The 17,005-nt window shown below is 57.2% G+C and overlaps 1 protein-coding gene across 1 annotated transcript in view; it reads left to right on the plus strand.

Moving 5' to 3' along the window:
• PTPRU (protein tyrosine phosphatase receptor type U) overlaps positions 1-17,005 on the plus strand; it is a 79,595-nt gene that overhangs the window by 47,107 nt on the left and 15,483 nt on the right. Inside the window, exons 16-26 of the mRNA XM_075522304.1 lie at positions 794-984; positions 2,194-2,266; positions 3,296-3,372; positions 5,036-5,072; positions 5,416-5,513; positions 5,603-5,719; positions 6,404-6,558; positions 8,072-8,207; positions 8,292-8,441; positions 8,605-8,778; positions 10,853-10,993. Coding sequence (XP_075378419.1) covers positions 794-984; positions 2,194-2,266; positions 3,296-3,372; positions 5,036-5,072; positions 5,416-5,513; positions 5,603-5,719; positions 6,404-6,558; positions 8,072-8,207; positions 8,292-8,441; positions 8,605-8,778; positions 10,853-10,993 — 1,349 coding nt within the window. The remainder of the gene's footprint in view (positions 1-793; positions 985-2,193; positions 2,267-3,295; positions 3,373-5,035; positions 5,073-5,415; positions 5,514-5,602; positions 5,720-6,403; positions 6,559-8,071; positions 8,208-8,291; positions 8,442-8,604; positions 8,779-10,852; positions 10,994-17,005) is intronic.

Below are 17,005 nucleotides of genomic sequence, written 5' to 3' on the forward strand. Positions count from 1 at the left end.
TTTTCAGAGGTGGGGTTAGGGGAAACCGCAGCCGGGATGCAGCGTCTTGCAAAGCTGCTTCCCAGCAGCACGTGGACGGTGTTCCAGGCTGGGTGCTGCAGGAGCCGTGCCTGCCGCCGCAGGAGCCGTGCCTGCTGCGTCTCTTGGCAGCAGTGGAGGGCGTCGGGTTTTGTGCAAACCCAGATTTCAGGATCCGGTGTGGGACCTTGCCCTGATAAACACAGGCGACGTCTTGGTCTGGCTCTGTTGGTAATTACCCGGCAAAGGCATAAACCAGGTAAATACGGCATAAACTCCCCCATTAAACAGCAGCAAGCTCCATTTGTGTCAGCGCTAGGAATAAGGTGCCGGTATCTAGCAGCGAGGAAAATTAAGCGTTAAGCTGGGCTGGAGACTTTGGCAACGCGATTTTTCAAGTCGGGACTTTGTGTGAATATTTGGGCACGTAGCTCTTACTCGTCTGGATGGGAGTTAATTGCTCCAATCCACGGGAAATAAGCTTATTAACCCCCTTAAGGTCTTGCCCACTGATTTCGAAGAGATCTGCTGTGGTCCTAAAAGGCTGTAATGGGCGTTTTTGGCTTTGTGGTGTAGGAAGAGCTGCAGAGAGCGTGGTGGGGGGGGTCTGGACCGCTTGTGGCCCCCGGAGAGAGACCGGCTGCAGCACCAGCACCTCCCGGGGATGTTTCCAGGTGCCTTCTTGTCCCTCCTCTGTGGGTGCGAGGAGGTGATGGGGATGCGGTCCAAGGCTTTGCTCCCCTGATGGCTCCCGGTTCTCCCTCCCCTTCTGCAGGCGACCAGCGCAGCAGCGTGGTCAACGAGTCCAGCAGCTTGCTGGGGGGCTCCCCCCGCCGCCAGTGCGGCCGCAAAGGGTCCCCGTATCACACCGGGCAGCTCCATCCCGCCGTGCGGGTGGCCGATCTCCTCCAGCATATCAACCAGATGAAGACGGCAGAAGGCTACGGCTTCAAGCAGGAGTATGAGGTGAGAGCATCTTGTGCTGGTGTCTCAGGGAGGGTGGGAGGTAGGATGGACAAGGTGGCACGGGCAGGACCTGTGTGCAAGGAGAAGATATGCTCCAGACCTGGAGCTGCAGTGCTCTGGAGAGCAGAGGCCGGAGCTCACAGCTCTCTGGACAGGCATCGTCAGCACGTGGGGTGTCCCTGGGTCTGGATCAAATCTCTGGTCCTGGCAGCTCAGGATTTAATTGTCAGCTTGGTTCCTGAGGTGAGCCAAACCAGCTCTGCCAGCCAGCCTGCACCTCTCCTGTCCGCAGTGCGTCATCCCGCCTCTCCTGCAAGGGCTGGGGACGCTTCTCCCTTTCTCAGGTCCTCCTGGGCACCACGATGTCACGTTCTGCTCTCCAGCACGCTCGTCCTGTGATAAGCATGGCCATAGCCTAAGGACAAGCAAATCCTCCACAATCTGGCAGCTCCCAAGATGGTGAAGACCCCAGGGAGAGGACACGGGAGAGCGCGATCCCAGAGGGAGGGAAGCCCTTCCCAAGGGTCGTTGGCCGCATCGTGCCCATCCCACCTCGTTGGGCCGGAGCACTTGTAATGGAGCGTGTTATTCCACGCGCCTCTGCCGCAGCGCGCCCAGCGGGGTTGATTTCCTGACTCCTTGGTGTCCCACAGGTCTGGTGATTGAAATTTCCCAGTGAAATTACTGTTTAATGCTTAGTTGTTTCAAGTGCAGGAGCCTTTTTCCCCCCCCCTTTCACGTATTGGACAAACCAGGGCTTGCTATAATCATTAGTGCTCCTTGAAAAGCTGCTGTATGTTCTTGGAACTAGTCATTTGAAAGCACTCAGATATTATGGGAGGGGAGAAAACATGTAATTTCCTTCCACTTTCCTCCTCTTACGCCAATCTATGAATGTTACTGTTATTACACACAAACCTATTCTGTGCTGGGGAGAGAAAGGGACTGGGGAGGTTTAGAAAAAAAACCACAACCAACCCTGGAAAAAAACCAGGCAATCTATAATTTGCTGGAAAATGGGGCATTTTGTGGATGCAACAGAAGCGTGTAGCTGGCAGAGCGTGCTATGGAAATGGAGCTGGGGCTGCGGGACCTGGCTGCTGGGGTGGAGGGACCACCCTGTCCGCCCTGCTCCCCGGGAAGGTCGCGGGGCTGGGGGGGACCCCACAGTCCTGCCCTCGGGTCGTGACAGCCGTCCCTTCCTTCCAGAGTTTCTTTGAAGGCTGGGATGCTTCGAAGAAGAAAGACAAGACCAAAGGGAGACAGGATCACGTGTCGACATGTGAGTGCCTTTAGCAAAGCCTTAGGTACCCTGAACAGCTTGAAAAACCTTCTGAAAGGCTTTGGGGGCTTTTTTTGGTAGGTGTGTGGCCCATGGTAAGGAATAAACTGGTGGGGTTTGGTTGGTCAAGGGCAGCAGAAGGGTCCTTGCTCAGTGCAGAGTTCCCAGCCTGAGAGCTCCTGTTGGGCATCGGACACTGGAGTAAATAGGAGGGCTGGAGCTCGGCTGGAGCTGGATAACTCTTGAGGATGGGACGTCTTGGGGTGATGATAACATCACCATGATATTCTGGATGGTGCTGGAAGGCCCCAGATAACCGGGGGTGTGTTTTCTTGTATGAACTTAGGAGAAGCTGCAGCCCTGTCCCAGGGAGCTTCTGGTGTGGACGTGCGGGATGAGACAAAGGGGTTAGAGGATGAGTTTTTAGGACAGAATACTGGAGAAGGGCTTGACCCCATAGGAGAGAAGATGCTCCCCACCAGCTCCCTCCACAGTCAGCGTGGCATGGCCACCTCGCTCCATGCTGCATCTCCGGTGACATTCCTGCAGGGCTGGAGGCACCAAGCCCGGCCCTCCAGGAGCTCTGGTGCTCTCCACCTCCCACATGCTTTGCTCCGCAGCTTCATCCCTTCCCCTCCAGCATTGTCCAGGGCTCCAGGTGGAAACCGAAGGTTGGGCAGAGCTCTCCGCTCGCCTCTCTGGGCTCTGGCCATCCTGGTGCCCTGCCGGGGCGGACGGCAGGGTGCTGGCGGGTGGGTGCCCTCTGTCTTTGGCAGGACTGGGCAGAGCTCAGGGAGGTACTGTGCTGAAAGCTGCTCCCCCGTGTCCCTGCTGGTCTAAGCCACCGTCTCTGGAAAGACCTCCACCAGCTTGTATTTATTGCCCCTGAATACAACCCACCTGCCTGCGTTTTGTAGATTCCTGGTGCAAAACGATTGCAAAGGGTGCCCTGGGACCCGGCGGGGTGACGCGGCATCCCCGTGCTCATCCCCCCGGGTGCCGATGGTCCCTTCTCCCCTTGCTTTCCAGACGACCGTCACCGAGTGAAGCTGCACCCGCTGCTGGGCGATCCCAACTCCGACTACATCAATGCCAACTACATCGATGTAAGTGGGGACGGCGCCTCTCTCTGTCGGGGCTCTGGGCTGGGACAGGAGCTTCCCGTGGACTGTCGGGGTCTGTCCAGCAGCGTTTGGAGGAGCTTAGACAGCCCGGGATGGGCTGATCTGTGCATCCCTGAGACACGCAGTGAAGAGCCTGCCTGATTTAGTTATGTTCATCGGCAATTTCTGCTTGCTGCATCTCTCCCTTCTCTGCTCCGCTCTGTCCCTCCTTCCTCATTCCCTCTCTCCTCCCCTTTTCCGTCCTCTCTTCTCCCCTCGCCTGCTCTCGCGGCCATGGATCTCCCTCCTCCCTGGGCGGGGGGTGCAGACGTTGAGTGGGCCGAGGGACCAGCTGGGGGCTCGCGCTGGGATACCCCCCATCCTGTCGGTGCATGTGAGTCTGGGCAGAGCTCGGCCCTGCCGTCCCCTGCGAGCGACGTTGCCCGAGAGCGATGTCCCTCTTCGCCTCCAGCGACGCCGAGACCAGGGAAGGCGCAGGAAGGCTCCCTCGGGCACAGGGCTTGAGCATCTCCTGCAAGCAGCAGCAAGTCCCGCTCTTCCCTCCTTTCTAGAGGATGTCATCTGGCAACGGTGGCCTGATGCCACCGTGATAGGTTCCTTGTGCCTGAGCAGCGTCCCCGTGCCTGTCCCCTGTCCCTGTGTGTCCTTTCTGCCCTGTGGCTCTCCGTGACCTGCTCCGGGGCTAGTGCTCTAACCTGTCTCTTGAGCTGTGCCTCACTAACGTCTCTGCCTCTGATCTTTTTCTCTCAAACTTGTGTCCCAACGGGATCCTTAAGATTCGGATTAACCGAGAAGTAAGTAGATGGTTCCCCTCTGCTCCCATCTCCTCCCAGGCGGCGTACTGGGCAGTGTGGTGTTAAATAGCGTCTGGGAGAGGCAGGCTGAGAAAACGTGTGGATAAACTTGGGTACGGTCCAGGGAAGGGGAAAGTGAGGTCTCTGTGGCACGTCCTCCCCGGGGTGATGGAGAGCAGGGCCGTGTGCTTGGAGGAGGGGTTGGATTCGACCCACAAAAATCCCCCGTGAAAGGACCTGTGGCGGATGGAGAAGCTGCCGTCACCTCCACACGTGTGACGTGGTTGAACTCTGCTGGACCCATGGCCGAGGGGTGGGACACTGGGTCCCCGGTCCCTTTGGCAGTGGCCTCGCTGGAACGTGCTGGCACGTGCCTGTTAAGAGTTGGGAATGGCCCCGTAAGCGGCTGGGATGAAGGAAGGGAGTGGGGCCGTCGCTCAGCGCCGTGCGGCCGCTGTGGGGTGGGTTATCGTTAATGGTGCTCTCGTGGCAGCGTTGCCGTGCTCGGCAGCGATGCCGGCAGCAGCGGGAGCTGGGGTCGAGCTGGTGGACCCCGGGATGCCCGCGGGGTGCTGCTGGGGATTTTGGTGCAGAACGGGGATGAGGGTTGGGTGTTACATGAGGCTTTCATGGGATGCGGGAGGTGAGTGCACCGGGTGCCGGGTGGCTGCTGAACCTCCTCCTCCTGCAGCGGTGGGTAGCACCGCACCCGTGGCCAGCACCTGGCCCGGCAGACACAGGGAGTTGCTACCAGTTGGGTGACTGGGAAATGTTTTACGGGGCTGTGCCCCCGCTCTCGGGTCTCCCAGTGTCCCCCTAACTTGGGACTGACGTCTCTGCTTCCCTTGCAGGGCTACCACAGGTCCAACCACTTCATAGCCACACAAGGTGAGCTGCCTCCTCCCCCTGCCCTCTCGGCCAGCGGTTCAGCGGCTCCTGATTTAGCAGCCGGGTTTTGTCCCTGGTGGGATTTAACCTTGCACCGGCAAGACGGGGGAGGGAGCGGGCCGATTCGGGGCCAAACGGGGCGGCAGCAATGCGGAGCAGCTCCCGCCCTTCCTGCCGCCCCACAGCACCGTGCGTCCCTGGGGGAAAAGGGCGCTTAAAATGCTGCGGGGGCGTTCGTGCCGCAGAGGCAAGAGGGGGAACGCGGTGGCATCGTGGCGCTGCCGCGGCCGGGCTCCGCTGGCACTGCCCGTCCATCCCCGGTGGCCTTTCCTCCATCCCGCAGGGCCCAAGCAGGAGATGGTGTACGACTTCTGGCGCATGGTGTGGCAGGAGCACTGCTCCAGCATCGTGATGATAACCAAGCTGGTGGAGGTGGGCCGGGTAAGGACCCCATCCCATCCCTCCGGGCTCCCGCTCTGCCAGGAGCCTCCTCCCCAGCGGCGAAACCCCATCCCATCCTCTCCTTGCAGGTGAAATGTTCCAAATACTGGCCGGATGACTCCGAGATGTACGGGGACATCAAGATCACGCTGGTGAAGTCGGAGACGTTGGCCGAGTACGCCGTCCGCACCTTTGCTCTCGAAAGGGTACGGTGCCGTTCCTGCCAGCTGGGACCTGCCCAACCCTGCCCTCTCAGGCAGAGAACCGACCACCTTGGGCATCTCTAACCGTCGCTAGATTGGCATTTACCAATACCCGATTTATTTACCCCAACGTGAGGTTTCACCCCTGATTGAGGTGCAGCCTCTGAGCCCTGGGGACGCTGGTGGCTTCTTCCTTTGCCTTTTCCCCGGCTCTGCGTCCTCTGCCGGGGTGAGCGGCTCAGCCCCGCTTTGGTTTCGGCAGTGAGTGAGTATTTAATTTCCGTGTGAGCACCGTGTAATTGCGGCGGGGCTGAAGGATGCTTTTTCTCCTCCGGGCCGGAGTGCGGGTTATGTGGCCATTACTCTCCAGCGTGGTACCTGGGGATGGAGCTGGTGCGATTTACCCCTTAATCTACAGGAACGTGAAATTACTGTCTAGTTACAGGGCAGGTAGCAAAGATGCTTGTGGAATTAGACCTGCGGCTGCTGCCACCTCCTCCTCTTCCTCCTTGGCTGGTTTTTAGCCCTCTTGCAGCCAAGGAGGAGGGAGCTGCGAGGCTGTCAAAGCAGCCGACCGCTGCGTGGTCCATCTGAGCTGGCAAAATCATGGATTCCCAAGAAAATTAGGTGTTTGGGTGGCTTTGCCCTCCCCGCGCACCCTCACTCCATCTCGCCCTTCCCTTGCAGCGAGGCTACTCGGCCCGGCATGAGGTGAAGCAGTTCCACTTCACGTCGTGGCCCGAGCACGGCGTCCCCTACCACGCCACGGGGCTGCTGGCCTTCATCCGCAGGGTGAAGGCATCCACGCCGCCCGACGCCGGCCCCATCGTCATCCACTGTAGGTATGTGTGTGGCCGTGGGGCAGAGCCGGCTGTGGGGTGCGTCCCCCTCCGGGGTGGGGTTTGGTGGGGTGCGGATGGCCCCGACGGGAGAGAGCACTGGGGTGGGTGCTCATTCTCTGGCTCCGAATGATGCTAAAAGCTCTGAATGATGCTAAAATATTCATCAGGGAAATACAAAATGCATAAACTGGGTTCGTAACAAGGAAAGGCTGAGGCAGGGAAGGCACCGGCGCTGATGGCGTGAGGTTGGATGTCCCTCTACGATGGCATCCAGCTGTAAAATGTCACCACTGGGCTGGTGGCAGCAGGGATGGGGGGCTGCGGCTGGTCCAGGGGGCAAGCGGGGAGCAGCGCTTTTTTGGGGGCTGCCCCAGCACCCGTTACTGATGACACAGCTCTGTCCCTGTGGGAAAGGGTGGCACAGGGGGACGGGCAGCTCGACCGCTGTTGACGGTCAGGACGTTGGGTCTGGCTGAAGGGAGAGGCAGGGAGGGGGCAGCAGGACAGCCCCGTTCCCAGGGTTACCCGCAGGGCTGTCCCCACGGGGCTCAGCCACCGGGACACCGGAGCTGGGAGGACACCGGTGGCACGGCTGAGCGGGAGCGGTGGCTTTCTGTCCCCTGAGCAGGCGTCCCCACACGACGGGTTAATGGCTTTTCCTCCGCTGGGCAAACGAGGAGCTGATGAGTGGGAGGGACTTTTTTTTTTTTTTTTTTTTTATTTGATATCTCCCTGTCAATTGCCTCATCAGTATTCATTCACCGGCAACAGCGAGTGTGATTAGTGCCCGTAGCCTGTAATCACTGATAATCACGACGAATGATTCATCAGCCCCAGAAATTAGTATTTCACTGGAAAAGACTTTGCAGGAAAGGGGCGGGGGGAGCGGCTGTGTTCCCGACGCATCGCGGAGGGGGTCGCCGCATCAGTAGGTCCCTTGCTGCGAGTACAAGCGCGCCAGGATTTGGGATGTCGCCGCCGCTGGGTCATCTGGCTCCGGATATCCTGCTGGGCTCGGCCTTGCCCCGAGGGTCCCCCCGGCTGGTACCCCTGCGCTGGGGGTACCTCCCTGCGCTCCCCGGGCTCGTGCTGAGCATCCTCCTCTCCTGCTGCCTGCGTCGGCCCTTTTGGGATGGGGTCCCGGAGGACTGTCGGCACTCAGATGGTTTAGCCGCCGGTTTTGTTGCAAAAAGCCTATGTTTTCCTGTCTTAAGTGAAAAATGAACCTTAGATGTGGGTGCCCACCCTCCCACCTGCTGTCTGACCGTCTTGCAGCCCCCGGCTCGCTGTAGCAGTGTGTTTGGGCGGGTGGTTTAAGGCAAAGCTGTGGTTATGGAGGCGTTGCAAGGCAGCCCTGCCTGGACCCCGGCTGCCCCCGTATCCGTGGGCAGGGGCTGGCTGTCGAGCCCTTGCCCGCACAGACCTCGCTCCGTGCCCGCTGGCATCTCGGGCCGCGTGCGGACGCTGCGCAGACTGGGAACGTGTTTGCTGTGTTTTCCCCCTCCGTCCCTAGTGCCGGCACGGGGAGAACCGGCTGCTACATCGTCCTGGACGTTATGTTGGACATGGCCGAGTGCGAGGGCGTTGTGGACATCTACAACTGCGTGAAGACCCTGTGCTCGCGGAGGATCAACATGATACAGACGGAGGTGAGCGGGTGCTGGGGACGCGCGGGGTGCTGTCGCCAGCAGGTTGCAGAGGCTCAGCCCTCGCCCCCTTCCTCCCCCTGAAAGGAGCAGTACGTCTTCATTCACGACGCCATCCTGGAAGCCTGCCTGTGCGGGGAGACCAGCATCCCTGCCAGCGAGTTCAAGCCCACCTACAAGGAGATGGTGAGGATAGAGCCGCAGAGCAACTCCTCGCAGCTGCGGGAGGAGTTCCAGGTGAGCGGCCCCAAGCCCCCTGCATCCCCCCTGCAACACCCCCTTGCTCCTCGCCCTCCTGCTGCTCACCACCGCTGGGACCTGGGCTCTGAGGAGCAGCAGGCAGGGGTTTTGGCCCCGGTGCGGGCAGGAAGGGGGCTAAGGGGAGCACGTGCACTCGCAGACCCTGAACTCGGTGACTCCTCACCTGGACGTGGAGGAGTGCAGCATCGCCCTCCTGCCCCGCAACCGGGAGAGGAACCGCAGCATGGACGTCCTGCCGCCCGACCGATGCCTTCCCTTCCTCATCTCCGTGGATGGAGACAGCAACAACTACATCAACGCGGCCTTAACTGATGTGAGCGTGCTGCAGGGAGGGAAGGGGCCGGTTTGGGTTGTCTCGGGCAGCTTTTCACAGTAAAACCTCGCTCGGTTTGAATTTATGGCCTCGTTTTGCATAAGGGCACAAAGGCACGTGGCAGCTGCGTGCAGGGGGAGGAAGGGCTGGGACCGGCGTAGCGGGGTCCTTCAACTCTTTTTTTCTGTAGCAGCATCTTGCTTGTCTTGAAAGAGCTTTGCGGCTGCTCTCACAAGCCGCACACAACGGGTCTTCATTTATTTCGTCGCAAAATGGAGCGCAGGAGGGAGAGGAAGCGCGGGGAGGGGTTGGTCGCACCGAGCCCCGCCATGTGCTGCCAGCACCCTGCTGTGCATCCTCCTGCCCATCCTCCCGGTGCGATTCAGGGGGCTCTGAGCTGCTCCCAAAGCCACCGTGCATCCCCCCGGTGCAGTCAGAAAGGACGCCCGTGATGGCAAAGCCATTTCCTACCTGCTGACGACTGCAAAGCAGAGCAGAGAGGAGGACGGAGGCTCCGAGCCCGCACCGAGTGATGGGTCATTTATCACCGAAACCACTTTCCTCTCCTTGAAACAAGCTGGGGTGCTTTGCACGGGCAGCGCTGAGCCCCGCCGCATCCCTGGCACCTTCCCCAAACCCTCCTGGTCACAGCTCAGCACCGGCACCAGGCTGAGCCCTGGTTTTTTCACCCCAGGGGTGATTTATCTTTGTGCAGATCTCCTCTCCCTGTTAGCTGCTCTCGCAGCCAAAAGCGGTTTGTGAAGCGGAGGTGGCTGCTGCGGCTGGGGAGCAGCACCCCTTGGGCTGCGGGCTTCGGCTACCGTGAGATGGGAGCTTTGTTTTCAGCTTGCTCGATGTTTGCATATCTGTTTTATTTTTATACACCACTGAGCCTCCCTTAATCTCTGCTACAGGGTCAGAGAATAGAAATTTCTTTACAGACAGAAAAAGCCCTTTGGATGAAATTCTCGCTGAAGGGATAAAACCCATTTCTCTCTTTGGGGAAAAAAAAAAAAAAAAGCTCGTTTTCTTTAAGTGCCAAAGCGGTTTGCTCAGTCCATCCCTCTGTCAGATGAGATCGGTCTGTGCTGGCCATCACCGGTGCTGAGCGGTGCCGGTGCCGGTGGCAGGCTGGTGGGGCCACGCTCTGCCCTGCACCAGCTGCCGTCATTTACACCGGAGCCAAAGGGTTGCGGGTGCCAAGGGAAGCCTGGTCGACACCGTGAAATCCCCCTCGCCCCGCTGCTCTCGTCGCCCTCCTCGAGGGCAGAAAGTGGCTGCTGCCCCACGGACAGGGCAGGAGGAAAGGTCTGATAAGGGCATTCCCAGGAGCTCCGTGGGGAGGTTTTGCAGCAGCCAGGGACTCTCTGTTAGCGAGAGCTGTGCTAAGTCGCAGGATCAGAACATTTTCTGCTCTGTTCCTGTATCCGAAGAGGCTTGAGCTAAAGTGTGTTAATTTAAAAATCTGATTGATGCAGTGCTGAGCCCGGCCGTGGGCTCCCCATCCTGTGGCAAGCGGGCATCGCGATGACCAAGGGGACAAATCTCATTAAAAGCGTGAACGAGAAGTACGGTCATCTAGAGGTCTTTCATTCAGGTTTTCTTTCCTCCCTGAAAAGACCATTGACCCCGTTGTCTCTTTGCTGCTCTCGGTGCCTGGAGGTGTTGGGGCACGGCGGGGGCGATGCTGTGGGTGATGCTTTCACTCGGGACCAGGGTGCAGAGCTGAGGGCTGGGGTTGTCTGGCAGCCACAGGTTCTGCTTGGCTCAAAGGTGACATCTTTTCCCTAATTATTTGTGCAAAACGCCCTTCCCTGTGAGAGCCAAAAGCGGAAGGTGGGTGCTTTCATCCCCACCAAGGGCAGGGAGCACTTTGACCTGTTTTTATAGCATCTCCCCAGGGCATGGAGGGACCGAGGCCACGCCAGGGAGGCCGGCTCTGCCCAACCGTGGAGAAGATGGCTTTGGTGGCACTCATCTTCTGGTTGTACTGGTTTTTTGGGCTGCAACAGCAGTGGCTTCAGTGCCGCCGCCACGTGCTCATCTTAACGGCGCTCATCTTCCCTCTCTGCAGAGCTACACCAAGAGCGCTGCCTTCATCGTCACCCTGCACCCGCTGCAGAACACCACCACCGACTTCTGGCGGCTGGTGTACGACTACGGCTGCACCTCCATCGTCATGCTCAACCAGCTCAACCAGTCCAACTCTGCCTGGGTGAGTGCTGCCTCCCCGGGGACTGTGCTGGCCCCGCAGGTGGCCCTGTCCTGCTCCGTCCCCACCGCCTTGGAAGTGTTGCAGCCCCTGCCTTGCTCGCTCGGCTCCCTCTCCTCTGTAAGGGGAGACGGGACTGGCTGCAGCACTCGGGATTTATCCGCTGTAAGCACAGGGCTGGCCAGCTGGAGCCAAACATACGTGGCAGCAGCAAATCAGCCTGGATTCCTTGCGTGGGCGGTGCTTTACTGTACCATAATCTTTGCGGATGCCCCAGGGAGATACAAGGTTAACGACAAGTGTAGCCTTGTTATAAAGAACTGGGTTTTGTCCTCGTTTTACAAAGGGGAAACTGAGGCACGGGGGATTTCACACATTCATCTTCCAAGGGCGCCGGTGTGGCTTGTGAACGCCACTTGACAAATCAGCCTGTTGCAAAGTGGCTGCCCCGTGGGTTTTACGGTGTGATGGGATGTGCAGATCTGCTGAACTGGAGGGGAGGTGTCCTGTCACCCGTGGAGAGGGGACAGAAGCCGGGGAGCAGGGGGCCATGCTCAGCCTCACCTCGCTTTGCTCTCCTGGTGCTCTGCTCCCCAGGGGGATGCCTGGAGCGCTCCTGCCACCGCCGGAGTGGATGTAGAAGTCCGCTGCAGGTCTGTAATGTTAATTCAATGAGGAAACTTACTGGATTTTTACATAAAATTAGCGTTATAGATGGATGTCTGGAGAAGACTTCCTTAGCTGGCTTATTTTATGAGTTAAGATCAGATACTCGATGTAAATGACCCAAAACGGCAGTTGTACCGTTTGTCGCAAGGATGCAGATGGATGTGGCACCGGTACCGAGCGGTGTGTAGACGGGCTGGTATTTATTTATATATATAAATATGCTGGACCCGTGCAGAGCTGCGGAGCGCACCCACGCGTCCCTCCGTGCTGAGCTAATGCTACGTGCTCCAAAGGACCTTCGCATGGGGTGACGTTAAGCAGACCCTGAGCATCGAGGGATGTCCTGGGGGGATCTCTTGCCCTGCGGAGGTTTGCTGGGAGAGGTGGCAGAGCTGGCCCCAAAGAGCTTCCCAGCTCGTATGCTCGCTCAGAGGAGCCGCTCTTAGATCAGGTTCACGATTAACGAAGCGATCTGCCCGTGGACACGCTGAGATGAGCGGGTTTGTGTGACCGGTATCGTTGGAGAGGCCCCTTCCAGCACCAGCAGCTGGGACTGTTTCGACTGCCTAGAGCTTGACGATGGTGATGAAAGGATCGAGTGTTTATGGGTAAGACGCAGGGGAAAGGCCAACAAGGCAGATACCGTGTTGGGTGTCTGTTACAGACCCCCCAACCAGGATGAAGAGACAGATGAAATATTCTATAACCAGCTGGGAGAAAGTCTCACGATTGTTAGCCCTTGTTCTCATGGGGGGACTTCAACTTATTCGGAAATACAGTCCAGCAGAGAGGAGACGGTCCAGGCGGTTCCTGGAGTGTGCGGAAGGTAAGTTCCTGACACCGCTGGCGAGTGAGCCAACGAGGGAAGGTGCCTGCTGGACCTGTTGTTTGTGAACAGAGAAGGACTTGTGGGTGACGTGACGGTTGGAGGATGTCTTGGGCACAGCGATCACGAAATGGTGGAGTTTTGTTTCTCGGAGAAGTAAGGAGGGAGCTCAGCAGAACTGCTGCCTTGGGCTTCCGGAGGGCAGCCTTTGGCCTGTTTAGGAGATTGGTTGACAGAGTCCTTTGGGAGGCAGCCCTGAAGGGCAAAGGCGTCCAGGAAGGCTGGACATCCTTCAGGTAGGAAATCTTCAAGGCACAGGAGCAGGCTGTCCCCATGTGCCGAAAGACGAGCCAGCGGGGAAGATGACCGGCCTGGCTGAGCAGAGAGCTTTGTCTGGAACTCAGGAAAAAAAGGAGAGTTTATGACCTTTGGAAGAAGGGGCAGGTGACTCAGGAGGGCTACAAGGATGTCGTGAGGTTATGCAGGGAGAAAATTAGAAGGGCCAAAGCCCAACTAGAACTTAATCTCTCTACTGTGGTAAAAGACAATAAAAAATGTTTCTATGAACACATTAACTACAAAAGGAGGGCTAAGGAGAATCTCCATCCTTTATCGGATGTGGGGGGAAAAATAGTGACCAAGGGTGAGGAAAAGGCTGAGGTACTTAATGCCTTCTTCGCCTCAGTCTTTAATAGTAAGACCGGTTGTTCTCTGGGTACCCAGCCCCTGAGCTGGGAGACGGGGACGGGGAGCAGAATGAAGCCCCCGTAATCCAAGGGGAAATGGTTAGCGACCTGCTACACCACTGGGACACACACAGGTCTATGGGGCTGGATGGGATCCACCCAAGGGTACTGAGGGAGCTGGCAGAGGTGCTCACCAAGCCGCTTTCCATCCTTTACCAGCAGTCCTGGCTAACTGGGGAGGTCCCAGTTGACTGGGGGTTAGCAAATGTGATGCTCACCTACAAGAAGGGCCAGAAGGAGGATCCAGGGAACTACAGGCCTGTCAGCCTGACCTCGGGGCTGGCGAAGGTTATGGAGCAGATCATCCTGAGTGCCATCACGTGGCACGTACAAGACAACCAGGTGATCAGGCCCAGTCAGCATGGGTTTGTGAAAGGCAGGTCCTGCTTGACCACCCCGATCTCCTTCTGTGACAAGGTGACACGCTTAGGGGACGAGGGAAAGGCTGTGGATGTTGTCTACCTAGACTTTAGTAAAGCCTTTGATACCGTTTCCCACAGCATTCTCCTGGAGAGACTGGCTGCTCGTGGCTTGGACGGGTGTACTCTTCGCTGGGTAAAGAACTGGCTGGACGCCCGGGCCCAAAGAGTGGTGGTGAATGGAGTTTACTCCAGTTGGTGGCCGGTCACAAGCGGTGTCCCCAGGGCTCTGTGTTGGGGCCAGTCCTGTTTAATATCTTCATCAATGATCTGGACGAAGGGATCGAGTGCCCCCTCAGTCAGTTTGCAGATGACACCAAGCTGGGTAGGAGTGGTGATCTGCTGGAGGGTAGGAAGGCTCTATGGAGCTGGAGCGTGTCCAAAGAAGAGAAACGAAGCTGGTGAAGGGTCTAAAGAACAAGTCCTATGAGGAGCGGCTGAGGGACCTGGGGTTGTTCAGCCTGGAGAAAAGGAGGCTGAGGGGAGACCTCATCGCTCTCTACAGCTGCCTGAAAGGAGGGTGTAGAGAGGTGGGGTCGGTCTCTTCTCCCAGGTAACAAGTGATGGGACGAGAGGAGATGGCCTCAAGTTGCACCAGGGGAGGTTTAGACTGGATATTGGGAAATTTTCCTTCACCGAAAGGGTTGTCCAGCATTGGAACAGGCTGCCCAGGGCAGTGGTGGAGTCACCATCCCTGGAGGTATTTAAAAGACGTGTAGACGTGGCGCTTAGGGACATGGTGTAGTGGTGGGCTGGGCAGTGCTGGTTAACGGTTGGACTCGATGATCTTCAGAATCACAGAATCACAGAATCGTATAGGTTGGAAAAGACCTTTAAGATCATCGAGTCCAACCGTAAACCTAACAGGGTCTTTTCCAGCCTAAATGAGCCTATGATTCTGTGACGATCGGCGCAATAGCTGGACTGTGGCTGAGGGTCTTGCTGGAGAGGGTGGGGGAAGGAAAGGTCCATCTCGCCATTGCTGTCTGCTATTGAAGAGGGTTTTTTGATGGCACACTCCTCTCAGTAAAAAATGTTTCTGCGTACACCCCCCCATATGTGTGTATTTATTTATAGATCATATGTATGCTCTCCTGTACCAATATATTAGGTACCCTCTCAGACATACACAGGCAGCAGAAATTAAAAAAGTAGGCAATAAAGGTGAACAATATCTGCAAACTTGTTTTTATTTTACTCTATGAATGGTACGACCCCCCTTTTTGCTCTGGCTAAAAAAATGCCATTAAAAATATGAGTCTTTTATAGCGAGGGCTCTGTGGTTCCTACGCGTCATTAGTTTTGAAGATCTTGGCTGAGCACTTTGCGATACAGCCATGCGAAGGGCTGGTTTGTTTTGATCCAGTTTATTTTGATACTTGGTATTAATGACGGTCACTGCTGAAAAGAATTCCTCACGCAGACGTGTAGATGCGAGTGGCCGAAGCGCGCCGTCAGCTGCGCTTACTAAACCCCGGTGCTTGTTTTTGGGTCCATCCGCCGCTTAGGCAAAGGGTTTTCTTGGCTGGTAAAGGTCCATCTTCCCCGTGGCAGCCCGCTGTGCGTGCAAACTAACAGGAAGGTGTTGCGTTTTGGGGGTTTTAGCAAACGCTCGCGCCGTAGCACGAGTCTCTTTCAAGAAGCGGTTCCTTTCTCGCGCGTCGTTCCAGGGGCACCTTCACCTTGAAGGGGCACCTTAAGCGCGTTTATTTTTTGGACGACATCTGCTAATAACGCACTGCTGACAGCAGCTGGTCATCAGCAAGTTTGAACCACTTGGGGTTTTGTAAAATGAAACTCCTTTAAGTTCGACAGCTCTCCTAAGCCCTTTGCCGCAAGACCAGCAGCCAATCTCCATGTGGTAGGAGAGACTTTCATGGTTGCTCCCCGTCTCGTTCCAACGTATTGTAAAGAAGTCGTTTACTGTTGAGAATATACCACCTCTGTATGAGAGCATATAAATAAAACGAACATGAATCAAGTTCAGGTATTTCCCTCCCGCGTCCCGACGGATTGTCTTGCACACCCCGCTTTGGAGACCGCTGGCTTAGCAAACCCAAGTGAGGCAGGATCTGGGTGTCTTCTGCTGGAGACCCTGTTACAGGCCCCGAAGTCTTCAACGCCGGGTTCGGTACAAGTGACATCCCCCTCTCTGGATGAGCGTTTTTAACCTTCATGACTTCACGGGGGATGTTTCCGTCGGGAACCTTGCTGGAGCTGGTGCTCCCACTTTGATCTGCTTCTCAGCGGCTTTGTGCAGACCTGGAAAGCTCCCAGGTGCTATTGAAGATCTCTGATGTCCGTAACCCAAGCCACCAATTCAGCAATACCTATTTTGAAGTCATTGGGACGAGGCACGGGATGAAATACATTTGTCTGCTGCTTCCCGGCGCCAGCTGAATTGGCCGTTGTCCTCTTCCTCTGGCCTACGGGTGCTTCCCTTGGGACGTGGGATCACAGACTCAGCTCTCGTACCTTGGGACCTAATTTAGGGAAGCTTTTTGCGATGGGACTGTGCTGTCTCGCACTGCATGTTTACTGGTGAACCTATGAACTCGTGGTGTGATTTCTCATGAGCACTGTGATTTTTTTGCAGAAATGGCTGTTAAGGGTGGAGCATCCTCCCCAGCTGGTGTCACAGGTCCGCTCTCACCAAAAAACCAAAATCCCCCGTTCTGTGGGAAAGAATGGGATCACGAAGTAGCGTTTTGTTTAAATGCTCTGCTTAAAGCCTCTTCTCTAAAGGAAGCCTTAGTAAATGCTGATGGGAGAGGTTCTTCCTCCAGTAAGTCCAACGTGTGAGTCCCGTGGGACAGACGTACCGCTCCGCCAGCTGCAGCGCTGTGGTTGTCCCCAGATGTGACGTAGGATGGGCAGGAGAAGCCCACGTCTGCTCCCTGCAGCCCCGCTGCCCCTGGCCCTGCTCTGAGCCGGGGGAGGAAGGGGCACGGGCTCCCCAAGAGCTACGAGGGACTGGTTTGGTTTGAGTGGCCGTGGGTGCTGGTGCAGCTCCTGGATGAGCCCCAGGTTGGCCTTGTGCTGGGTTTCACCGAGCGCAGCGCCGGCGCCTGGGGCCTTTGGCTTTCGCGGGCTGGAGCCAAACCCTTCGTGTCCCTGAAGGCAACCCCCGGCCGGGTGTCGAGACGGTGACCGTGAGACTGTAGAGACAGGACAAGAGAACTTGCACAGATTTATTCTTGAGAACGACAAACAGTGAATTATGGCTTATTCCTATACTAACGCAGTTCTACCTCTGTGACGCTGACTTGCTGCCCAAGGTCTCTGCCATTTCTGGTCCAGCCCCCGCTGGGCTCCAACCCTGTTGCCGGCAGCTGCGGTGTCTGGTCCGCAGGTG

Source organism: Mycteria americana, chromosome 21 (genome assembly GCF_035582795.1).
Source record: "Mycteria americana isolate JAX WOST 10 ecotype Jacksonville Zoo and Gardens chromosome 21, USCA_MyAme_1.0, whole genome shotgun sequence".
Taxonomy (NCBI): Eukaryota; Metazoa; Chordata; class Aves; order Ciconiiformes; family Ciconiidae; genus Mycteria; species Mycteria americana.